Here is a 25,626-nt window from a genome sequence, read left to right as displayed (position 1 = left end):
TGGACATCACTGCCTCTTGTGGGAGCACATTCCATCATTTAAGTATGCACTGTGTAAAGAAGTACCGTATTTTTCGCTCCATAAGACGCACCAGACCATAAGACGCACCTAGTTTTTGGAGGAAGAAAACAAGAAAAAAAAATTCTGAATCCCAGAAGCCAGAACAGCAAGAGGGATTGCTGTGCAGCGAAAGCAAGTGATCCCTCTTGCTGTTCTGGCTTCTGGGATAGCTGCGCAACCTGCATTCGTCCCATAAGACACACACACATTTCCCCTTACTTTTTAGGAGGGGTACTTTTTACTTTTTAGGTAAGATTCAGCTGCTGCCAGTCCAGACAGCTACTCTGCAAGGAAGTGGCAGAGTGGCATATTGTCTGTTGTGCTTCTTTTAAAATAATAGTAATTATTTCTAAATTTGCATCCGTGCATGTAAATCATCAATGCATAACTGGCCATTCTAATTAGCAGTGGTAGCTGCCCAGCTCTCTTTCCCTACTATAACTTTCTGTCTGCCTGCCTGCTGTTGCAAGAGACAGTAGCGACAATGGTGTTGGCAACCTGGCTGCCATTTTTTAACACCCCCCCCCAGAAAATGCTCCCACAGTGCCCTGGACCTGTTGTTATTCTAAGGCTGTGCATATTGTGTGTGTGTGGTGGGGAACCAACCAACCAAACAAACAAACAAACAAACACAAATAAATTCTTTTAAAGTGGGCTTTTTCTGGGGAAGGGTAGAGAGAAAAACAAAACAGAAATTTTCTCATTAAAAAAACTTCCTCTGAGAACATTTGACTCAGCTCTAGTTCCAATTGATTTGACAGCTCTCTCAGTGCAAACCTGGCATTGCCTAACTTCTTCTCCCTTTCCTCCATACCAGATATCTAATGCATTGGCACTGGAGTATAGAAAAATGCCTCAAGCTTGCAGAGCTTTCTCATGGAGCTCCATTACATCTTCAGGAATTTAGTGGAGGCAGGTGGGAGAGAAATCTTGACCAGGGCCTCTCTCTGTTATGTAAGGCAAAGATGGAGAATGAAAACTGTGCAGCCACTGATAGGGCCAGATCCGGGTGTGAGGGGGCTCTTAGCAAAGTGCTTTCTGATCGGCCCTCTCTTATGTCAGTGGGCTTACTTGGTGACAGCAGCAGTGCTCCAATGGGTTTGCCATTTACATTTTCTGCAAGGCCCCAGAGCAACATTACATCAGGGCATTGTGAGAAATTAAAATGACTCTATTCAGCTGCCAGGCACTCAGATTTGAGCACCAGCTAAAGCAGAGGTCAGCAAACTTTCTCAGCAGGGGACCAGTCCACTGTCCATCAGACCTTGTGGGGGGCCGGACTGTATTTTTTTTTGGGGGGGGGGGGAATGAACAAATTCCTATGCCCCACAAATAACCCAGAGATGCATTTTAAATAAAAGCTCACATTCCACTCATGTAAAAACACCAGGCAGGCCCCATGAATAACCCAGAGATACATTTTAAATAAAAGGGCACATTCTACTCATGTAAAAACACATTGATTCCCGGACTGTCCACAGGCTGGATTTAGAAGGCGATTGGGTCAGATCCAGCCCCCAGGCCTTAGTTTGCCTACCCATGAGCTAAAGGACAGACATCAGCAGTGAGACCTTATGGGGCTGCCCAAGCAGGCCGTTTGCTGGTACCCATTGTGGCTCCTGGTGCAAGAGCTCTCCTGGGGATGCAGTGCTTTGTGCAGGATCACCTCTTGATCTCCAAAGGTTGTTCCCAAGGGAATTGACATTCTGATGTCTAGCAGCATATAGCATTTGCAGAGTTAAATCCTATTTGTTCAAACTGTTCAAAACCTCAGAAATGCTTAGAAGAGAATTTAGGCTTTCAGTTGCTGCGCATGTGTGTTTCCAAAATTGCATGGGTTAGACAAGAGTCATGCTGCAGCTTAGCTCGGTCACAGGCAGATATTTGATAGGGAAGCAACTTTATCTTAGGCAAAATCCGCAAAAGCTCAGAAGAAGAGGAAACCCACCCAGAGTTTCACTGCTGAGATTCATTCCCTTTTCCAGAAGTACTGCAAACTTCACCCTTTACTTAAAAGCTAAAGGGCACAGAGTACAGTAAATTCACTCACAAAGCTGGCCTGAGACTGTGATTTAGATACTCCTCTCAGTCTGCAAAGGAACTTGGACAAGATGCCTGCATTCCTACCAGCTTACTGCACAGGGTCCCTGCGCCACGCTTTTGATCCCTGTAACCAGCAGAGATGTGTACACAAATGGAAAATCCAAATGTTCGTGGGAAGATCAAAGCAGCCAGTTCTAGTGACACCCCAGAACAGAAAATTAATGAGGGCAGTGTCCATCGAAATGTGCAAGTTAGGGTGGGTTTTTGGTAAGCATCAAACCATATTGCCCAAAGAGGTCTCACTGTTGAGCAGCATCTCTCCTTAATGCTTCTCTAGAGCTGCTTTGGTGTAGTAATTTAGAGTGTTGAACTATGACTTTGTAGACCTATGGTAGGACTAAGAAAGATACCAATCTAAAACCTGAATGCCTTACTAAAGATTGTGAATAAGCAGTTCCGTTCTATATTTACTCTTAAGTAAGTCTTACTGTGTATATTGGGGCTTACTCCCAAGTATTAAAGCACATGGCTTACCCCAGATAATCTTGGGAACTCTGTTTTACCCTTCACATAGCTACGATTCCCAGTACAAAGGTAAAGGTACCCCTGACCGTTAGGTCCAGTCCCACCAACTCTGGGGTTGCAGCGCTCATCTTGCTTTACTGGCCAAGGGAGCCGCAGACAGCTTCTGGGTCATGTGGCCAGCATGACTAAGCCGCGTCTGGCGAACCAGAGCAGTACACGGAAATGCCGTTTACAATTCCCAGTATTACCTGGGAATAAATTTCATTGAGCTAAATGGGATATAACTTTCAAGTAGACATCCATAGTATTGTGCTGTAAGTCTCTTTGCACCTTCTTCTGGTGAACCAACATCATTCCACCAGATACACATGGAAGCTTAATTCTTTGGTTTAAGGAAGCCAAATGTGAATGAATATGGTGCTCCCTAGCAAGACTTTGTGCTGAATTTTGACACCTGCTTATATGCACATTATCCTAACTCCATATTTACATATCTCAGCTTTGCATTAAGTTGCTCCGGGTGGCTAATAGAATCAAAATGGCATAAAGCAATTTTCATTGAATCAGTACGAAGTGATCGTGGGAATGATAAAGATTTGATGACAGGATAGTGGTGTTGACAGTTTATGGTAGCTGATAGAACACATGACGGTGCTTTTCCGAACTACATTACTGTTATGTGTCTCCTCCGCACATCTGGGCCTATGGCTGCAATCCTAACTATGTCCCCTCAGAAGCAAACCCCATTAAATTTGGTAGGTTTTACTCCCAAGTAATTGGGATTAGGATTGCAGCCTTGTTGAATGTTGTAAGAACACAAAAAGAGCCTTGCTGAATCAGACCAAAGGCCCATCAAGTTCAGTGTTTTGTTCTCACAGTAGCCAAGCTGATGCCTGTGGGAAAATCCACAAACCCACCCTTGAATGAATACAACACTTGTAATAATTTCGACAGAAGAGAGGATCAGACTGGAGTTCCTGGCTGTGTGTCATGGAGAGTGAAACCTTCACACATGCGAGAAGCATTTTAGACATCTTCCTGCATGCTGGTATATTGGGAGTCCTGAAGACAGTTCAAGTCAGTGCTGAGATCTGAGCTGAAGCAGGCATGTGTGCATATTGTGAACACTTCTTGAAATACCTACTTCCCAATTTCACCCAATTTTTAGGGGTGTGTATGACAAGTTGCAGAAGTGTCCATTTTTCTGCACCCCAACACCTTCAGCATTCTTCTCTCAGGTGCCTGGCATTATGTGGGTTCTCCAGATCCTCTTTGAAGGCCCTGTTGATTGCTGCTTTCACGATATTCTCTTCCTGCTGCATTTCCAACCAGCATACAATTATTCTGAAGGATTTCTATTTGCCCATAGTGATGGGCATCACATAGCCCAGCCATCTCCAACAGGATGCTCTCCAGATGGTATGGGGCTACAACCCCCAGCATCTGTGACCATTGGGGCTGATGAGAGCTGGAACCCAGCTGTGTCTAGATAGCACCAGGATGGGGAAGGCCAACTTAGCGACATGGTGATGGCTTGTGTGATTACATCATTGTGGGTAGGAAGAAGGCTGATGGGAAACTCACACAAAACAGCACTGAACAGCTACAGTAGCAGAGCATTTCCAGGCCCTCTGAAGCCCCCCACAAACTACAGTTCCCAAGATTCTTTGGGTGGGGAGAACCATATGCATTAAATGAATGCTGTGGATGTGACCTGGGTCCCTCAACATTGGTGTCACATGCATGCCGGTTTCAGAGTACCGTTTTTAATCCTTCACTAGGGTAATAATTTGGCGCAAGTTAAAACAGGTTGGCTCGAAATCAGAAGAAATCAGCTCCTGCTCCGCAGAACATAAAAGGTAAAACAATCTCTCTGTTTTAATAAAGAGCTTTTTGTTCAGCTCTCTCACTCGCTGCTGATTTGGGCTGCGAGGGAGCTGAGCCGGGGAGCCTAACTCAGGCTTTCCACGTGGGAAACAATTTGTCACTGTGTCAGGAAGGCAAAGGCAGGTTCATGTTTCAGCCAGTGGGTTTGCCAGGCTGGGGATGGGGCAAAGAGCAAAGAGGTATGGAAAAATAATTACCATGCCTGGTGGGAAGCATTCAGTGCCGTGTGTTGGGCTAAGCTAGTTGTCATTCCCCACTGTGGCACTTTTAGAGGTCGAGAGGCAAAGCTGTTGCTGGCCATCCTCATGGCGCTTGTTCCTTTCTCTTTGTTTACATAACATCTCAAGCTGTGCGCCCAGCACAGCCCCTGGCCAGCTTTCCCTGAAACATTCTAACCTTGTTAAAGCACAGTAACACTCAGAAGAAGGTATAACCACACTTTCTAACATGAGGCAGGAGGTACTTAGGAATGCAGCTGTCCTGTGTCCAGAAGAGACTCGCCTAGGTGAGCCAGCCCGGTGTGCTTGGTACTCAACACTCAGAATAGGCACTCGGAACTGGCACAAGTCTAGGAAGCCACCAAGCAGGAGTTGGGTAACCTGCAGTGGGTGAATCTGGGTTGTATGCAGTGAAGTCATTGAGTTTGTGGAACAATTTCAATGCACAAAGGCATTGACTTTGCTGGAGTCAACCCTCTGGGTAGTGCTCATCAAGCCCTTTTCAGAAGCTGGAACTTACACATTGATGAAATTGATGAGCGGGGCCTCGCTGGCTAGCCCCACCTCCATCACTGTGTGCCCCCACTACCCCCTTCCCTCCCACTCGCTCCGTATTAATTTGGCTAGTTACAAACGGGTGGCGCTGTGGTCTAAACCACTGAGCCTAGGGTTTGCCGATTGGAAGGTCGGGGTGAGCTCCAGTTGCTCGGTCCCTGTTCCTGCCAACCTAGCAGTTCAAAAGCACGTCAAAGTGCAAGTAAATAGGTACCACTCCAGCGGGAAGGTAAATGGCGTTTCCATGCGCTGCTCTGGTTTCGCCAGAAGTGGCTTTGTCATGCTGGCCACATGACCTGGAAAAACTGTCTGCGGACAAACGTCGGCTCCCTCGGCCAGTAAAGCGAGATGAGCAACACAACCCCAGAGTCGTTCGTAACTGGACTTAACTGTCATGGGTCCTTTACCTTTACCTTTGGAAGCCTTCACACATGCAGTTATGCCCAAGCAGTGCTGGCTCTTCTTGGGGGAATGCAGGGACCCCTCCCACTGAGTCATTGAGCATTCAATCTGGGCCACCTCTCTTCCTTCTGTTGCATGTGCATTGAGGGTTTTATGTATTTATTTGTGTAGCTAAACTATTTCTAACCTAGTCTTCCATCCAAAACTGTACCAGAGCTGGCTACGAAGCAGAGTAAAATACAGAACATAAAACCACAAATGCATTAAATTCCAGAAACGACCATAAATGCCACCAGGAATTAAAAACACAGTAAATAACAGAACTCTCCAAAAGCACTGAAGCGGCTTCATACTTCAAAATAATTTCACAGCTAGCATCCTAAAAATGCCTTTAGTAAACTGATGAATGAATTTTGAGCTGGCACTGGAAAAAAGCATGTGTGGAGGTGTTCATAATTGGGGTGCCACCACAGTAAAGGATTCTTCTGCATCAGAATCACTGTCCAAGACACTGTCCGAGTATATTCCATGCAAAATATACTGTGGAATGTTTTAACTGAGGACAGCCTAGTCGGTAGAGCATGAGACTCTTACTCTCATGCTCAGGGTCATGGATTTGAGCCTCACATTGGGCAAATGATTCCTGAATTGCAGGGAGTTGGACTAGATCAGGCTTCCTCAACCTTGGCCCTCCAGATGTTTTGAGACTACAGTTTCCATCATCTGTGACCACTGGTCCTGCTAGCTAGGGATCATGGGAGTTGTAGGCCAAAAACATCTGGAGGGCCAAGTTTGAGGAAGCCTGGGCTAGATGATTCTATGAACTCTGATTTTATGATTGTAACTTTCTTTACCAAAGAAGTGAGAGCCATAGCTTAGTGGCAGAGAAGCTGCCATGTAAACAGATGTTCCCAGTTTTGATCCCTGGCATCTCCAGGTAGACCTGGAAGAGAATCCTGCCCAGAAACTTTGCTGTGTGTTATTCTGCTATGCTCTGGGGCAGACAGTGTATTCACCCGTGTGATTCACAATTGGAATATTCAAAGCATTTCTATTAACCAGCATCCAGCAAAGGGGAGGAAAAAAAGATTAAATAAAGAATTGACCAGGCAGGCCACACTGAAACCCAAAGCGGCTGCTTTTCTTGAAACTCAGGATTTGGCTGTTAGTCCAGACAGTACAAAATGGGAACAGGGCAAGACATTGCTGGGTAGAGCAGTGAGAGGGAGAGAGCCAGGACTCCTATTGGGTTTCACATTGACATACCTGGCTCCATTATGTGATCAGGGACCCCTTCTTCTAGCTTTTGATCATTCCAGGAACTGAAATGCACCACCTGCAGCCTCCATTCGCTCTTTGGCTTTCTCTGTCTTGGCTTCTTTTTATGCACTGGCAAGGGGACTGCTGGCCGAGATAAGCTTTTTGGCTGCTCCCAAATTCTGTGGAGTCCCCCCCCCCCCCCCCCCGCCGCCTGCATCATACCTTTTTAAAATTAGGAATCATAGGCTGCTTTTCCAGTAGAGCCACTTATCTCTTGACCGGCTTTGCCCAAACACAAATACCCTTATCCCCTCCGCACAGGTTGTGAAGGTCTTTGCTTTAAACAACCCATTGGAATATCCTTGGCTTTGCAGCAGAGCTCTTTTTTTTAACAATAAAAAAACAACAGCCCACAATCTCCAAGGCCTGTTGCTCAAATGCTTCCACTGCTGCTCAATATTTGCACATCCTTCCCCCAGCTGCTTTCCTGCTCCTGGCTTCTCACAAACCTTCCACTACCACCGAACAACGGCTGCAGCATTGGGGGCGGGGAGTTGAGGGCAATGCTGGTTCCAGGTTTTGTTTGGGATTCTTTTGGAGCAGGCTTGTGGGCAATAAGCAGGTCTCCTCCTTGTTCCCCTTCTTGCTGTTGCCCACTCACTCTGCCTCTGGGCCCAGATCCCCCTGCTGCTTAGGACAAGGGGTGGAGAGCCCTGGGAACTGGATGGGGCTCTCCAGGACTACCTATTGGGCCCTTGGGACTGTCCTTGTTCTATCCCCTTATTCCCCTTCTTGAATGCTTTTTTCCTGGCTTGAGTGTGTCCTTGAACTGTGGAGTCATTTGTTTGTCAGGACTGAGAGATACCTCTGGTGTATATAGATGCGTGTAGAAACGAATATGTTCAGAAACCTCTGGTCTTTTCATGGCTGGAAGGTAGCCCATTGCAAAGGTCAGAATCATGTCTGATACACCTCCCATTTTTGCATCTGACCCCCACCATCACCTGCCTGCAGCCTGCCTGCAAGGGATGTGTCCCTTGGGCTAAAGGATGGCTGTGTTTCAAGTCCCACATCTTTTCGAAAGTGCCAATTGAATAAATTGATCTTCAAACATGAATTGGATTGAGTTTTTCCCCCATCCCCATTGTCTATGCCATGGGTAGGCAAACTAAGGCCCGGATCCGGCCCAATTGCCTTCTAAATCCGGCCTGCGGACGGTCTGGGAATCAGCATGTTTTTACATGAGTAGAATGTGTCCTTTTATTTAAAATGCATCTGGGTTATTTGTGGGGCATAGGAATTTGTTCACCCCCCCCAAATATAGTCTGGCTCCCTACAAGGTCTGAGGGACGGTGGACCGGCCCCCTGCTGAAAAAGTTTGATGACCCCTGGTCTATGCCAACTTGCGGTCCAAGGTTTCAGGAAGGAGTCTCCTAACCTTACCTGGAGACGCTGGGGATTGAACCTGGACCTTCTGCCTGCCAGGAAATGTTGTAGCACTGAGCTATGGTCCTTCCCCAAATATAGTATGGTACATCTAAGCGGTCAAATTGATTTATTTACTCATTCATTCATAGGCATCTATAGCTCACACTTTGTAATGGGGTCCTAGATTGGGTTGCATGTAAATGGGAGGGATGTACCAACCTCTTCCCTCATCCCCGCCAAGGCCTGCTGAAAAAGCTGCATCTTGACCTTGTCACAGGGAAACTCATAGGGCCTCCCCTGCAGATCTTGATTCTGGGGTAGGTTTGTATGGGAGGAGGCACTCCTTGAGATATTTGGGACCGGTCCTGTCTGCCAGAATCCCGGCCACTGCATTCTGCACCAGTCGCAGCTTTCGAACTGTCTTCAAGGGGCAGGCCCATGTGGAGTGCATTGCAGTAGTCCATTCTTGAGGTTATCTGAGCATGGAGCACTGCAGCCAAGCTTTCTCTGCCAAGGAAGGCCCATAGTTTGAGACAGTCGCTCGTAGCCACTGAAGCCACCTGACCCTCAAGCAACATTAGTTGGCCAAGAAGCATGCCCAGCCTACTAACCTAATCTGTCCGGGGGAGCGCCACCTCCATTCATAACAGGTTGTCCACTCACTTTGCACACTTGAGAGCCTGCAACACGCAGCACCTCTCTCTTGTCTGTATTCAGTTTCATTACACACACACACACACACACACACACACACACACACACTAATGCTTACTATAATCCTGTAGGGATGGTCAGCAGTATTACCATGTGATTCCCCTCTGGTTAAAATAAATTGGTTCTCTCCTCATTTTTTAAATAAACATCTCACTTCTTCTCTTGTTTCTTTTTCTCAAGTTTTTCTTTCTCTAGTTGAGCTTTCGAAATGACCTGGACCCAGACAGAATCAGGCTGCTTGCCACCCAGTCATTGAAGCAAGCTTTGGACATGGTAGAATGCAAGAAATGTTATGCATGGCACAGCTGCCCAAAACAATTTTTGTGGTTATTGCTGCATTGCCAAAGGGGGAGAGAGAGAGAAATAATAATAATTTAAGAAGTGGTAAAAACAGTGCAGGGGTTTTTTTTAAGTAGAAAGTGTTCCGTGCAAATGGCTTTTGTAGAAGCTGAGGTTTTCTCTCACCGTGTGTGAGTCCAAAATTAAGCTAACCCACATGACTTTTTGACGGGCTCTGTGGCTCATCACTCCATCCCTGGAGTGTCTGGGACAGAGGGGTAATGGAAGGTGAAGGTGCTGTCCATGCAGTGATATTATGGCATCAACAGGAAGTGAAGCTTTTTCTCATGTCCCTACAGTCCCTGGCTTTCCTTGACATCCAGTCTGACAAAAAGTTCAGCTGGATTTGAAAACTTGCTTGCTATTTTGTGACACTTCAGTGGGATTTTAACCTTCAGCCTCATATCCCTCTTCCTCTGCTTAGCAGCGGTTTCTCTCTGAGAACAGCTTTAGTTGTATGACATGAGGAGGATTGGCATATATCTGCCCCACACCACTCACATTAGAGCAGGATAAGAGTCCTGCTCCTGTTTCTGTTCAGTGAGTCAGCACAGTCCAGTGGTTAGAGTGTCGGACTAGGAAATGGGAGACCCGGGTTCAAATCCCCACACAGCCATGAAGTTCGCAGGGCGACCTTGGACCACTCCCTGCCTCTCCGTCTAACCTACCTGACAGGGTTGTAGTTTGCGGATAAGAAGAGGGGAGAACCATGCATCCTGCCCTGCCCTGCTTGGAGGGAAAGGCAGCAAACAAATGAGTAAATAAATATTCCAGGGTGGCGCTGGAGGCTGGGCACAACTCCTTTTGAGGTGCAAGCAGCAAAGCTGCCTTCATGGTACTTTCTCCAGGGGATGCCAAAAATGCCTTTGCCCCTGCATTCATTCATATTCCTGCATTTCAGGGGGTTGGACTAGATGATCCTCAGAGTCCCCTCCAACTCTATGATTCTTTGAAACGTTCATCCACAGGGTTAAATCAATAGGTGAGAGGAAGAATCTATATGGCTTCTGCTAGCTCTGTCCCCCTTCATCACTGCCCCCTCTACCCTCTGAGATGGAGGGTGACTGCAGCAGGGAGGCTGTTCTTATGTAGAGTCTTTGCACGAGATCGAATCCTGAAAAATCAGGGTCCCTCCATGAGTAAACCAGGCTCTCCACAACAGATGTTCCAAGGGATGGTGGTGATGGGGGAATCTAGACTTCTCTTCCCTGCCTGCATGTTGATTTAACCCAGGAGACAAATGGCCGAATAGCGCTTTAGTTCAGCTCTGAGGTACTTACACAAAACAGATGTGGATGTACTTTGATGCGGCTTGCAACGGGGGAAACTTCCACATGTGTTAATTTGAACAAGGATGCCTAGAAACATCGCCACACAATCCAGACGATCTGTTGGGCCGTTATTTTCCTCATACCAAGAATCTGGCTCAAAGAGTGTGAATTTAGGTGATTGGGGCGGGGGGGGGGGAGATAACAGAGGGATAGAAAAGAAACATGGAGTCAGGAGTAAGAAAGGGCCTCATGTCAGAGGGGAGCTTGGAGGAAGGCTTTGAACAGAGAGAAAAATTCTGTGGCACCAAGATGGTATTCCGGGAGGAAATTCCAGGCACGAAGGGCAGCAGGTCTAGTGGATGGAGCTGTTTAAGAGTTGCTTACTTCAGGGCAGAACTAGAGTATATTCCAGGGTTTTTTAACTGAAGGGGCAGAGAGGAAAGAGACAGGTTTTTGCCGTGTTCTGTGGAGTCAAGTGACATTATACATTTAAAATTTATTATTATGTTACGTCCCACCTTTCTTCCAAGGAGCTCAAGTGGTGTTCCTGGTTCTCCCCCTCCCCAGTTACAAACAAGTCAGCCCCCTCTGGTCCTAGTTTAACATTCTAAGCACCACACCTGATGACCAGTCAGATCAGATATGGGAAAGGAAAGAGAATCAAGGAAAGGAAGAATCAAAGACAGGCGGGAGACTTTTCCTTCATGGATGGTGCTAGTATCAATAGTAAATGAGGCCCCAAGGGGGGTGGGGAAAGCTAATGATTTGCACTTAATATATATCATTTGAACCTTGCATCGGGTGGCTCTGTGGTTTAAACCGATCTGAAGGTCAGCGGTTCGAATCCCCACGATGGTGTGAGCTCCCGTTGCTCGGTCCCAGCTCCTGCCAACCCAGAAGTTTTAAAGCACGTCAAAGTGCAAGTAGATAAATAGGTACCGCTCCGGCAGGAAGGTACAGTGGTGCCTCGCAAGATGAAATTAATCCGTTCCACGAGTCTCTTCGTCTAGCGGTTTTTTCGTCTTGCGAAGCAACCCTATTAGCGGCTTAGTGGATTAGCGCTATTAGCGGTTTAGCGGCTATTAAAGGCTTAGCGGCTTAGCGGCTAAAAGGCTATTAGCGGCTTAGCGGCTTAGAAAAAGGGGGGGGAGCGAAAAAAATCGCAAGACTCGCAAGACTTTTTCGTTTTGCGAAGCAAGCCCATAGGGAAATTCGTCTTGTGAAGCACATTGAAAAACGGAAAACCCTTTCGTCTAGCGGGTTTTTTGTCTTGCGAGGCATTCGTCTTGCGGGGCACCACTATAAATGGCGTTTCCGTGTACTGCTCTGGTTTCGCCAGAGCATGAGCCAGAAAAACTGCCTGCGGACAAATGTCAGCTCCCTCGGCCAGTAAAGCAAGATGAGCACCGCAACCACAGAGTCGTTTGCGACTGAACTTAAGTGTCAGGGGTCCTTTACCTTTACCTAAATAATAGAAGTCACTGTAGACTTAGAGTATTCTTGATTACTGGACAATATATTTTGTGAACTTCTTGGTTCTATAGAGACTTACTCAACACACTGATTTCAAAGGGACTTAGGTTGCAATCTTATAAAAATTTACATGGTAATAAGCCCCAATAATAAGTCGCTGGAGCTTACTTTTAGCAGACATGCATAGGGCCCTACTGTTGTTTAGGATCACAGCCTAAAATAGCACAATCTTGACTATGTCCACTCAGAAATGAGTCCTATTGAATGCAAACATACTTACTCCCAGGTAAGTGGGGTTAAGATTGCAATTGTATACACTAACTTAGAAGTAAACTCTATTGAAGAATGGGATAAGATGTTTAGGATTGCAGCTTCATTCGTAGAGGAATAAAAACACAGTCCAAGCATTTAATTAGCATTTAATCTAAGTATTTAATTAGCCGACAAGACTTATTCTTAAGTAAACATGGGTAGGATTGGTTTGTGGATGTATGTTTTAGTCTTCCTGCTTGTGGTTCAAGAGTCCTGATAAATGTCACTGGATCCGCTAATGGATAGGGGGCCAGATCATGAATGTAAGCAACCTTGTCTGATTCTTTTTGTGTCTGCGAGACCTTAAGACTCCCAAAAAAATCTTCTTCTTTTTTTGCAAAGGCAGTTTTTCTCCTTCTCAAAAATGGCTTGCCTGAGTAAAGTCTTACTGGTTAGAATAGTTCAGATGTGATTTCCTTAATTGCTTTTTTGGCATGTTTTCCTTAGCATATATTTGCATTTTAAACCCCATTTGACTAGAATCTTTTGATGCTCAGAAGGAACCGGGATCACCTGGCATCCCCTTGGGGAGCATTCAGTTCCCAATGAATGAAAAATTGCCAATTTTCTTAACTGACAGCTGTATGAATGGAGGTGTTTGGGTTTGCTTTTTGGCTCAGAGACAAATTTGTGTCAAACTTTGAAGACGCATGAAGGAGGAAAGCTTTCTGGTGCAAAGAGAGAATATTGTATGCGTACAAAGAGAGCCTTTAGATTAACTGTAGGTGCTCAATACAAATTCTTAGAAATGAGGAAATGGCATGAAGTGACAAGGTGTAAAATGATTAGGAGCAGTGAACAAAATCTTGTTTAGCTTGCGGTCATTTGAAGGGTAATTTTGAATGCTGTTTTATGGATGATGGGGAAAATCTGTAGAATGGGCCACTGTTCAGAGTTAATAGCCTAGTTGCCTGTGGAGGATAAAATTCACCTCTTGGTGACCAGGCAGCGTTTGAACATTGAGAAAGATTAGCGGAGCAAATCTATGTATATTTACTCAGGAGTAGGCACCATTGTGCTCAGTGATGCTTATATCCCAGTAAATACGTTTAGATTGCAGTCTAAAGAACTGATCGCTCCCCCTTTTCAGGTGACCAGTGTAGGGATGGACAATTTTTTGTTAGTTCTGGTTTCTCTCAGGCTGCGCACACATTACTATTTACTTTGGCTTCAGTCTGCTCCCATCACTAGTGTTGGAAGCTGTAAAGACATGGTGTTAGCCACAATCTGTAGGCTACAATTCTGCAGTTTCTTGAGAAATGCTCTAGCGTTTTCCATCTAAAAGCTGCAATTAAAAGTGAGGCGTGTGCAGTTCAGACAGCCATTGGAAGTGCACAGAGGACAGCTTCATTGCATTTGCTTCACTCCAAAGGATTCTGGGAGCTTCGTTTGTTAAGGGCGCTGAGAGTTGTTAAAGGTAAAGGTAAAGGGACCCCTGACCATTAGGTCCAGTCGTGACCGACTCTGGGGTTGCGGCGCTCATCTCTCTTTATTGGCCGAGGGAGCCGGCATACAGCTTCTGGGTCATGTGGCCAGCATGACTAAGCCGCTTCTGGCGAACCAGAGCAGCACACGGAAACACCGTTTACCTTCCCGCCAGAGTGGTACCTATTTATCTACTTGCACTTTGACGTGCTTTCGAACTGCTAGGTTGGCAGGAGCAGGGACCGAGCAACGGGAGCTCACCCCGTCACGGGGATTTGAACCGCCGACCTTCCAATTGGCAAGCCCTAGGCTCAGTGGTTTAACCCACAGCGCTTCCCGCGTCCCTCTTGAGAGTTGTTAGGAGACCCTTATTTCCCTCATGGAGCTACAGTTCGCAAGAGTTCCCTGGGAAAAGAGGGATTGATTGTAAATGTAAAACCATTCTGGAAACTGTAGCTCACTGAGGGGAAAGAGGGCAGGGAGGTATGTCCTAAAAACTCTTCAGCACCCTTAATAAAAGAGCAGATCCCAGGATCCTTTGCGGGGAAGCCATGACTGTTTAAAGTGGTATGATGCTACTTTAAATGTATAGTGCAGATCGGACCTAGTTTAAGGTCCACGGAAGGTTGCCCAGGCCTGCCAGATAGCCACCTTACACCCCCATTTCCAAGCAAATACAAAGAAAGTTTGCTTTTCTTCATTATTTTCCTTTCCAGAAGGGGCTGTCTCCTTTCTCTTGTTCTCTCTCCCCGCTCCTCCTCTGCCCTTGATGCACAGCTGATTCCCATCTGTTTACCTTCTGAGACAGGCGGATGCCAACAATAACATTTGGGTGGCATGGATAGCTAGTTTCACCCCATCACTCAACCTGCGGTGCCTTCCAGGATTTGGGGCCCATAACTCTTTTGATGGTAACGCATCATGGGGAGTGGGGGTGCAACTGTTTTCAAGAGTGCAGCAGGAGGAGTGTTTTAAACCTTCCCTTCCCAACTATCTCCTCGTGGGGGAAAGCAGAAGCTCCCTTTGACTGCCTTTTGCCAAGGTTGTCACTCTTCTTTCCCCATTCACAAATCCTCCCTAGAGCCAGTAAGGAAACCAGCAGGCTTAAGCTGCTGTGCATTGCAGTGGCCCCTGGTGGATATATCAAAACACCACATCTTTTTTTTCTTTTTTAGAATTCAACGCTTATCCCTCTTATTAGAAAGCTGGAAAACCGTTTCCCAACCTCATGGGTTTGCAAGCAATTTCAGCCACGATTTTTGGCCAAAGCCCCTATTTCCATAATGTCATTAAACTTTGGGAGTCTTTTGGGGACAGTTTGCAGTTATCCTAAATATTAGCAGCTTCTGTGGGGAGCAATCTGGGTCATTTCTCCAGGTGCTTCTGTTGTAGCAAAATTGCATTCCCCCCCCCCCCCGCTCTTAGATATCAAAAGTTGTTTCTGCTGAAAATGCAATCCTCTCCCCCCAAGCTGCGGCTACCATTGCTATGTGAATTGTGGTTTCGTGAGTATTGCACAATGCTGTGTTGCACAATTCTTCGGTAAATTTATTTAGCAGGAAGAGCTAATAAAACAACCCAAATGAATTTGTTCACCATGCTGCGGAACAGTTACATAAGAACATAAGAAGAGCCTCCGGGATCAGGCCAGTGGTCCATCTACTCCAGCACTTTGTTCTCAGATGCCTGTAGTTAACCTTCCAAGTTCCAAACGCTACAACCTTTCCTCATAAGAGAGTAGCTCCAACCCTTGATCTTTTGGTCGTCCTTTTCTGAACCTTTCCCAACTCTGCAATTTAGGTAGGTAAAGCCTAGTAGGATTCAGCTGCTACATGCAGGCACATAGCTCATTCCTGGTCCCACAAACTGGGCCTTAGAATGGCTATCTGTCTGTTTCTATCCCCAAAAGAGCCTGAAATGCTTGGTTGCTGTCTGTGAGTCCATTGAGAGCAGCACCCTGGATATGCTTCCATGAAAACCATCCAAGGTCATCTAGCAAGAGACTTAGAAGCTTATCCTGAATTTGATCACAGGAGAGCTATGCCTCTGTGGTGGGGAGAGTGTGATTCTTGGCCCAGGGGCATGACCTTAACAATCGGTAGAGTTGTATCCTTGAAAGCAAAGAGCTGGGGCCATCCAATTTCTCTTTTATCTCTGTCACATTTCATCTCCAGAGCTCTGCTCATTATTTGCTTTCTGCTGCTCCAGATCAGATAACCTATCTACTCTTGCCAAGCTGGGCATGGTGCCCATCCTTGCATTGTCCTCACCTCGGTATGTCTCAAATTGCTCCCCTTGCTAGCCCTTCTTTTCCCACTGAAAGTTCCTCTTCTCGGAAGGGTCTGATGCTGATCCTGTTCCTTGCTTTGGGTTGCTCTGTGGCTTGATTTACAGCATGGGGAAGGATTACCAGCCCATGGACCAAATTAGGCCTGCCAGGGTTAATACGACATCTGGTGTGGGGCAGGCAAAGTGTGCTCCCAGCTTGTGTTCAGTGCCATTTAAATTTGGTGCCAAATGCAAGCCACATGGCTTTGGCCAGGGTCATATCTGCCTGGCATCGCACAATGTTAGCTAAGGGAGGGGAGTGCAAAGGATGGGTTAAATCACTGTACTCCCCTCACTAGGGATCAGGTAACCCATGCTAGCTATTTGCCAAAACACCAACAGCCCCCGCACTTAAGAGCACAGCTACGTACGTGACCAACATTATGTGCAGTTTGGCTCTGATACTCAAGAGTGGTAACTTCCTTCCACAGCATCTTGAGTATAGGGCTGACAGTTGGGCTTTTCCTTTTTGTAGTCTTCTTCTGCCCTTCAGAAGCCTACGCAAGATGCTTGGCTCAAAGGAAGCTGAAAAGACTGCCTGTCCTCAATAAATTGTTCCCGGTTTATATGCTGAAACAAGGTTTGTCCAGCTGCCAGGACAGCTCTGTGTCTGAAAGGCAGACTGCCGTTTCACAGTGCCTTATGGATGTGGAACTGTAACACAGTATTTCTGCAGCAATACTACTAAACCACAAAATTTGGGGGGCGGTGATGGTGCTGGTGAAATGCCCTTGCATTAAGAGTACTTTGTTCAGTAACTTGGAGCTCAACGTGCTGAAATTTGCAAAGTTGCTGAAAGGACATGGAGACTTATGTTGTGTTCCAAAATGGATCCAGGCACTGGATCTGTGTCTGCTTGTTTTCCCCAGCACAGATCAAAAGCAGATGATGGTGGTGGTCTCAATCCTAAGCACACACTCACCAGGAAGTAAGGCCTGCTGAACTCCATGGGGCTTCCTTCTGAGTAAAACATCCTTAGGATTGTGCTGTTGTTTGTACTTGCACAGTTCACTATTTCACATAGCAAGTTGGAATGCTTACCTTCAAAATTCTGATTTGGGAGTTGGGCTGCAGTCCTTATTCTCCCACTTACCTGGGAGCAAGCCCCATTGACTTGAATAGGATTCACTTCTGAGTAGACGTGGTAAGGATTGCAGCCTAAAACAGCGCAGAGTGCAGAAAAGGTGAAGGAAACATTGCAGAATCTCATTGAATGTTCTCTCTTTCCCCCCAGAAAATCCTTTAGACTTCTTCCTGGGATTCTGCAGTCTCGAAACTGAATGATGAAGCTGCTATATATTGCCCCTCTCCTCCTCCTTGCCTTTACAGCATTGGAAGCCCGACCGAAACTCCTAGGTAAGCTGCCAGTCGAAAAGATATATAGGCAACAGATACCAATTGAATCAGAGCTGTATTAAGCATAGCAAGGAGTAGCCTGTGAATTCATTCTCACGAAAGGAACATAATAACTTCTGGGTTTTTTGAGGGGGTATTCTGAAGCATGTCATTGATGTTGGATTTATACTGGACCATGCACACATGAGAGACCATGAAGCTCACTGGGTGACCTTGGGCCAGTCACTGCCCCTTAGCCTAACCTACCTCACAGGGTTTTTGTGGGGATTAAATGAGGAGGGGGGCAAACCATGTGCACCACCCAGAGCTCCTTAGAGGAAGAAGGTGGCATACAAATGTGATAAGTAAATAGTAAATGTTGCTCCCGTCAGTCTCAGCCAGCATGGCCAATAGTCAGGGATGGTGGGAGCTGGAGTCCAACAAATACTTGGAGGGCCAGAAGTTTTCTCCACCTTGGTAGAGAAAGTTGTGAAATGAGATCTCTCTTATTTCCCTCCTCCAGGGACGACAAAGTGTAAGACTGGCCCCCTGGACATTGTCTTTGTGATTGACAGCTCACGCAGCGTCCGCCCCTTTGAGTTCGAGACCATGCGGCGCTTCATGATTGACATCATTCACAACCTGGATATCGGGCCCAACGCCACCCGGGTAGGGGTGATCCAGTATTCCAGCCAGGTCCAGAACGTCTTCTCCCTCAAGTCCTTCTTCACCCGGGCGGACATGGAGAAGGCCATCAACGCCATTGTCCCCTTGGCTCAAGGCACCATGACAGGGCTGGCAATCCAGTATGCCATGAACGTGGCCTTTACCACCCAGGAGGGGGCACGGCCGCTGCACAAGAAAATCCCTCGTGTGGCAGTGATCGTCACTGATGGGCGGCCTCAGGACCGTGTGACGGATGTGGCAGCTCAGGCAAGAGCGGCCGGCATTGAAATCTATGCCGTGGGTGTGCAGCGGGCAGACATGAACTCCCTCCGGGCCATGGCTTCTCCCCCACTGGAGGAGCATGTGTTCTTGGTGGAGTCCTTTGACCTCATCCAACAGTTCGGCAAGCAATTCCAGGACAAGCTGTGTGGTGAGTGATGGCGGCAGTGGCAGGACAGTCAAGCCACCTCCCGTGGCCATTGTTGACATTCAAAAGCGATTCAGTGAGAGATCAGAACATGAGGGGAAAGGTGGCATGTTCCCCCTTTGAGGTTACCAGGATAGAAGATAGCTCAAGCGTTGTTCATGCGTTCTTGCTTCTTGTGTTGCCTGCAACCTGTAATGGAGGTGGAGATTGGGTGGATGTGAGCCCGTGAATTGATTCACAGTTTATCAAATGCTGGTTCGTCCATCAGTCTTGGCCGCTCTCTGCGATTTTTGGACAATCTGCCTTCCCCTTAATATAAATGTGAATTTAAAGCAATTGCGAGGGTTTATCCCTTCATCCATTTTCTTATTAAGTTTTTAAAACATGTTGAAGTGTACATAATGCTCTGGGGATTGCTGCATGTACAAGGGAGCAAGAGACAAAACTGGTTGCGTCACTGGCACCAGCCAATCAGTGTTGTGCACAGCCAGCTTCTGCTACCAGCCTGTAATACCATCCCTCACCCACACTGCATTGCTTAGCCTGGAGAGAGATATGCATCCAAACTTCCAAATTGGCTCCACTAACTAAAAACATTACACTGTCTTCACCCTGGTATAGCCGTTCTCATGTGTAATGTAAGTGGGCGAACCCTTATTTACCTTGTGCCATCTTGCATCTTCCAGGTGTTGATATGTGTACAGAACTGGATCATGGCTGCCAGCACACTTGTGTCAGTGTCCCAGGCTCCTTCTATTGTCAGTGTAACCCAGGATACAAGCTCAATGCTGATGGAAAGACGTGCTCCAGTAAGTAAGATCAGTACGTTCAGTCAGACAGTTATTAGGGCTAATGAGATGGACAGCAGTTCTCCCAGTTCCTAAGCCTAGATTACAATGCAACTTGCACATTGGATGAATTTTATTTTGCAACCGTGTCATTGCTGATCTGCCAACGAGTAATAAGGTTCGACAATGAACCATCTGCATAATGTGGATGCATGCTGAACATGTGCCAATATGGAAAAAATGTGGTGTTCATTAGCCGACACTGTTTATTCTGTGTAAGAATCCCTTGTAAATCAAGCAGTGCTGGGTGGGAAGGAGACTCAGAAATGGATCTGTAGATAATAGATTCTACATAGATAATAGAATTGTAGAGGTGGAGCGGATCCCAAGGGTCATCTAATCCAACCTCCTGAAATACTGGAATCACAGCTAAAGAATCTTTGACAGATGACCATCCAACCTCTGTTTAAAAACCTCCAATGAAGGAAAGTTCACCACCTTCTAAGGTGGATGGTAGAACAGTTCTTACTGTCAGGAAGTTCTTCCTCATGTTTAGTTGGAGCCTCCTTTCTTGTAACTTGAATCCATTGATCTGGATCGTGTCCCTGGAGCAGCAGAAAACAAGCTTGCTCTTATCTTGCATGCAACAGCCCTTAAGATATTTGAAGATGGCTATCATACCACTCTCAGTCTTCTCCAGGCTACACATCCCCAACTCCCTCAACTGTTCCTCACAAGGCTTGGATTCCAGACTCTTTATCATCTTATGCAGGAAACAAATAAGAGAAACAGCTGTGATACCTGCATTGCAGGTTGTGATGCTGGATCACTGGACTTCAGCTGGTGGGTCGGGACCCTCATGGATCACTGACTGGTCCCAGGCAGGTTGCAACAGCAGCACTACCAACATGCAAATATATGGTAAAAGACTGAGAAGTGTTTTCCCAAATGCATGTTTTGGTTAAAAGTGGGTCCTGAGTCTGAAAAGGTTAAAGATTCCTGATGACACTTGGGTTCCCATCCCACTCTACAATTTTGTGATTCTGTGAAAGTGACAATGTGCCTGTGCCTGTGACCTCTTATAAGGATGGGAGGGAAACTGGGTTCAGTTAACATTTAAGGAGGAACCTACCTAATCTGCAGTTTCCAAAACAACGTATAAATGAAAACACAGCCATCCTTCAACATTTGCGCTTCTCTGGATTTTGCAATGTAGCTTTCTGGCTAAGCAATGTGTACAAAAACACATATCCTGGAGTATAAGGGGAAATAGCATACGAATGTGCATTGGATTTGGGTAAATTGCTTTGCAGAAATGCATATTTTGGGCAAAATTTGCATAAGAAAGTGTATATACAGTCATACCTCATGTTACGGATGCTTCAGGTTACATGTCTTCAGGTTGCGGACTGTGGGAAACCCGGAAATACTGGAACGGGTTACTTCCGGGTTTTGCCGCTCGCGTATGTGCAGAAGTGCTAAATCGCTCTTTGTGCATGCGCAGAAGCGCCAAATCGCGCTGGCGCCTGTGCAGATGTGGCGCTTCAGGATGCGAATGCTGCAGGTTGCGGACATGCTTCCATCATGGATCACGTCCGCAACCCGAGGTTCCACTGTATTAGGAGAAATCCTAACAAAAATGCTGATGAATTTTCACAAAGACTTCAAAAATAAATGAATTGCAAAACGAAGAAGAAATGTGGAAGACTGAACTGGAAAAATGAGAAGCCAAAAACCAACAGGATCTGCCTACCCCCTAGCTTCTTGTCAACATGAGTCGCTGTACCTGATATCCTCTGATAGCAGTCCCAGTGCCCAAGTATGCAAGAGTGGACAAGCCTTACCTATGGCTTTTGTTTGCCCAGTCCATGACGTGTCCTTTTTTTAAAACCTCTGCAGTCATCGATGCCTGTGCTGATGGGAGACACGGCTGCGAGCATCAATGCGTCAGCTCTCTCGGCTCCTACACTTGCCGCTGCCGGACAGGCTATCAGCTCAACCAAGACAAGAAGACATGTAGCAGTGAGTAATCTCCATCTAAGGGCGTAAGACGAGTCCTGCTGGATCAGATAAGAAACCTCTCTAGATCTGGATCTTCTTTCACACAGTGGCTGATCAGGTTCCCCTGCGAAGCCCACAGGCAGGACGCTCCCCACTGTCACCCCCCAGCAACTGGTATCAAGAGGCATGGAACTAGTATATTGCCATCATGACAGATCACGTCACCTCTTACTCTTTTTTTCTCTGAATGAAAAAGCCCCTGTCATTGTGGTCATTCCTGATAGGGGAGTTTCTCCAGCCCCCTGTTAATTTTGGCTGCCCTTTTCTGCCTCTGTATTCCATAATATTGGGCAAGGGGTGGTGGGTTGGTAGCTATTAAATGGGAACTGGGATCTCGGAGGAATGGAGGCATTTTGCTGGAGGGAAGAGCAATGGGTCCTGATCACCTCAAAATCATTCCCCACCCCCTCTATTTCTTCCAGTGATCAATTTCTGCAACTTTGGCAACCACAGCTGCCAGCATGATTGTGTGAATATCCTCAATGGGTACTATTGTCGCTGCCGCGATGGTTACACCCTGCAGGCTGATGGCAAGTCATGCCAGGGTAAGTGTTGCATTGTGTGGCTGTGGCGGAGAACACCATATGCATTGGTGCAGAGGGGGGAGCAAAAAAGAAAAGCAAACAAGTGCGCTAAAACATAGAGTGCAACATCTGGCTATGATTCATTACTAGGTTTGCCAAATGACTGTTTTGAAAATGAGTTGGGATGTCTCAAAAGAAGACACCCATAGAGTCGGTGGAAGGGACTGTGATGCACTGGATTTATGGGCTGTGACTTCAGTATAAAACATGTTCCTTAGAGTGCTGGAGAATCCTGGTGATCAACATAACCAAAGGCAATATTGCCTTTCTAATTTTCCTTAGAACCACAGAATTGTGGAATTGGAAAGGACCACAAGGGCCATTTAGTCCAGCTACCTGCAATGGAGGAATTACAACCAAAGAATCCATCCAGCCGGTTAAAAAAACCTCCAATGAAGGAGAGTCAACCACCTTCCATGCTGGCCTATTCCCCTTTTGAACAGCTTTTACTGTCAGAAAGTAAATCCTAATATTTAGTTGGAATTGCCTTTCTTGTCACTTGATTCCGTTGGTTCGGGTCCTCCCCCCTGGAGCAGCAGAAAACATAGTTTATAGTTTCTTCACCGTATGGTCCTAATGGTTCTCCACCTGGTGCAACATGCTGAACTCCGTAGCTAGATGAAATTATCCCCATGATTTGTGTTTCAGCCAGCGACCTCTGCAATAGCGTAGAGCATGGATGTGAATTTAAGTGTGTCAGCACTGCAGGCTCTTACCACTGTCTTTGCCCAGAGGGTCAGCAGCTCCAGGCAGACAAGAAGACATGCAACAGTGAGTATTAGGGGTTTTCCTTGCTATGGAATGTTCTTCATGCATGACTCCTCTTTGATACCTGAAACAGATTCCTAGCCTTGACCTCTCACATGACACAGAATATTTCAAATAGATGGCAGGCAGGTAAGTGGCGATGTCTTGATCCTGACTGATCACTATTCCTGATATCTCTTAGATAGACACACATTCAGAGATACTGTTTCTGCTTTTGAAAATACAACAAAAAGTGTCCCAGTTGGCACATAACATAAATGCATGATTGGTTAGGAGGGATGCATTAGTTGCTGTGTGTTATTAGACTGGATTTGCCGAGTTGGGTGGCAACGGCCTCAGAGCAGACAGAATTCCTCCTGTATCATGGGATCTAAGGTTACAACGGAGGAGTTTGTGTATTATTTGCAAAAATATGTGACAGGAAGCAAAAGACTAAATAAAAGAAGTGAATACGAGGTGTTCAGAATAGTGAGATCATTAAAATACTAAGCAGAATCCTGAATCGTGATGTACTACTAGTTCTTGCATTGGTACTGTTGTATTATCTCTCTCTCTCTCTCTCTCTCTGACACACACACACACACACACACACACACACACCACTTACTATATAGAAGGAACACATAGTACTTGCTTCTCATATTTTAACAGCTGCACAAAAATTATTTGCCCAAAGATGGAAAGACATAGTACTCCCTCGTTGGAAAGAGCAGTTTATCAAAGTTTAGCATTTTGTTATAAAGACAAAATTAACATCTTATCTAAGAGCAAGAGTACCTGATGATTATAGGAACAAATTCTGGGGGAGCTGGTCTCCTTTCGTACAGTTCTGCCAAGAGAACTGCTACCTTCCGGAACCTCAGGTTGGCTTTAACTTTCTAAAGTTGTGCTTACCATAATCTCTTACTGAAAAACGTTGGATAAAATGTAGAGACGAACAATGTTGTATTTGTATGGAATTTGCTTCATGTTAATTTTCAAGTTTTTTTTAATGATGTTGTTAAAAGTAACTTTAAAAGGAGTAATAATTATAATAACAATATCTGGGATGTCAGGTTGTAACCCAATCTTACAAAGGGATTTGCATGTCCTAATTAGGCTGTGGTGTCAGTTGGTAGCAAGAGGGCACTGTTGACCCACAGTTTGTCTGTGTGATTTGCTGAGGAACCAGAATGCTGGTGATGCAAGAGGCAAGGCACAAGAGATGGCCTACTGAAAATCATGTGTGTGAGAGGTACATTGTAGTTGTCTAGAAACAGTACTGGGATTGGGTTTCCAAAGGTCTTGTAAAGTGTAGCAAAAGAGCTACAGGATTGTGAGGGAATTCTCCAACTGTGTGAAGCTGGGATCCTCACAGCTTGGAGGTGCCCAGTCTGGACTTTTCAGCAACTCGAGGGTGATGGCCCAATATCCATCATATATCTCACTTTGCTGCTATTTCAGAAGACAAGGCTAACGCTCGTCTCCCTTCACCTCCCCTTTTTTCCTTGGGCTATAGAGTGTAAAGCTGGGCACATCGACTTGGTGCTGGTGATCGATGGCTCCAAGAGCGTCCGGCCTCAGAACTTCGAGCTGGTGAAGCAGTTTGTGAACCAGATTGTGGACTTCCTGGACGTGTCCCCTCACGGCACGCGCGTGGGGCTGGTCCAGTACTCAAGCCGAGTGCGCACGGAGTTCCCTCTCAACAAGTACACGACAGTGGCTGATGTCAAAAAAGCGGTGCAGAGAGTGCAGTACATGGAGAAGGGCACCATGACAGGCCTGGCCCTCAAGCACATGCTGGAGCACAGCTTCTCGGAGGCGGAAGGGGCCCGGCCCCTTTCCCAGAATGTGCCCAGAGTAGGCCTGGTCTTCACGGACGGCCGTTCTCAAGACGACATCTCCGAGTGGGCGAGAAGAGCAAAGGAGTCAGGTGAGGGTGCAGCAGGGATGTGTAATTGGGATCTGTCTATAGGTATTGCAGAGCTTTTATTCATGGGTGAGGAGCTGAAAGGAGGTTGCTTCTGAATTTCTCCAATCAGTAAAGCACTTGATCTCTAACTGTACGCATTTTGCCATACAACTCTTTTCTCTAGGTATGTTCTGACCATAGAGGTTGGGCTATGAATTGCCGCTGTGTCTCAGTGGTAAGACACCTGCTTTGCATGCAGAAGGTCCCAGGTTCAGTCTCCTTTATCTCCAGATAGGGCTGTCTGAAAGGAACCCTGGAAAGCCAGTGCCAGGAGAGATGTAAGATTTCTGGAAATTTTGAAGCTGCTGGAGATAATATTTCCCCCCCAGCTAGCCCCTTAGACGTTGTCACCTGATGTCCTTGTGAAGCCTGGTGATTGACAGATGGGCAGCCCCTCTCCCATGTGGCAACATGGTCCATCAAGGGTAGAGGAGTGTGGGATCCATCCAGTTGGCAGGAAAAGATTCCTGACTCGTGTGCTAGGGATTGAACCTGGAGTTTCTGCATGCAGACATGATGTACCACCAAGAGATGCTCCCTTCTCTATCCTTCCAGCACCTACAAATTCTAATCAGTTTCTTTCATGAGCTGCCATGGTTTCCCTGAAAGGATGCTGGGAATTGTAGCCAGTTGGGCTTGCTGAGGATTCTGCTAGAGACCCCTTCATCACAGAACTACAGTTCTCAGGATCTCATGGTTATTTATCTTAAACCGGTTTGAAAGCTGCAGTGCAGACAGGGGCTGAGCCACTCTGTAGGCAGACTGTCTGGGATGGCAATGCCTGCATTCTAAGAGTTTGGGCCAAA

General features: G+C 46.4%; 2 protein-coding genes across 3 annotated transcripts in view; one reads left to right on the top strand and one right to left on the bottom strand.

Annotated features, from left to right (window-relative positions):
* Positions 1–7,004, bottom strand: part of RBPJL (recombination signal binding protein for immunoglobulin kappa J region like) — a 41,158-nt gene extending 34,154 nt beyond the window's left edge. The window contains exon 1 of the mRNA XM_081012432.1: positions 6,957–7,004. Coding sequence (XP_080868558.1) covers positions 6,957–6,966 — 10 coding nt within the window. The 5' untranslated portion in view covers positions 6,967–7,004. The remainder of the gene's footprint in view (positions 1–6,956) is intronic.
* Positions 1–25,626, top strand: part of MATN4 (matrilin 4) — a 39,799-nt gene that overhangs the window by 8,853 nt on the left and 5,320 nt on the right. Inside the window, exons 2-8 of one of the 2 annotated variants that reach the window (XM_081012431.1) lie at positions 17,487–17,596; positions 18,099–18,671; positions 19,355–19,477; positions 21,356–21,478; positions 21,940–22,062; positions 22,750–22,872; positions 24,368–24,781. In XM_081012431.1, the coding sequence (XP_080868557.1) occupies positions 17,521–17,596; positions 18,099–18,671; positions 19,355–19,477; positions 21,356–21,478; positions 21,940–22,062; positions 22,750–22,872; positions 24,368–24,781 (1,555 nt within the window). In that variant the 5' untranslated portion in view covers positions 17,487–17,520. Of the gene's footprint in view, positions 1–17,474; positions 17,597–18,098; positions 18,672–19,354; positions 19,478–21,355; positions 21,479–21,939; positions 22,063–22,749; positions 22,873–24,367; positions 24,782–25,626 lie in introns of both variants that reach the window. The other variant, XM_081012430.1, reaches the window with a different exon arrangement.

This window comes from Podarcis pityusensis, assembly GCF_964106645.2.
Source record: "Podarcis pityusensis genome assembly, chromosome: 6".
NCBI lineage: Eukaryota > Metazoa > Chordata > Lepidosauria > Squamata > Lacertidae > Podarcis > Podarcis pityusensis.
Note: the sequence above shows the minus strand (reverse complement) of the source record. Positions and strands in the feature narration are given on the sequence as shown.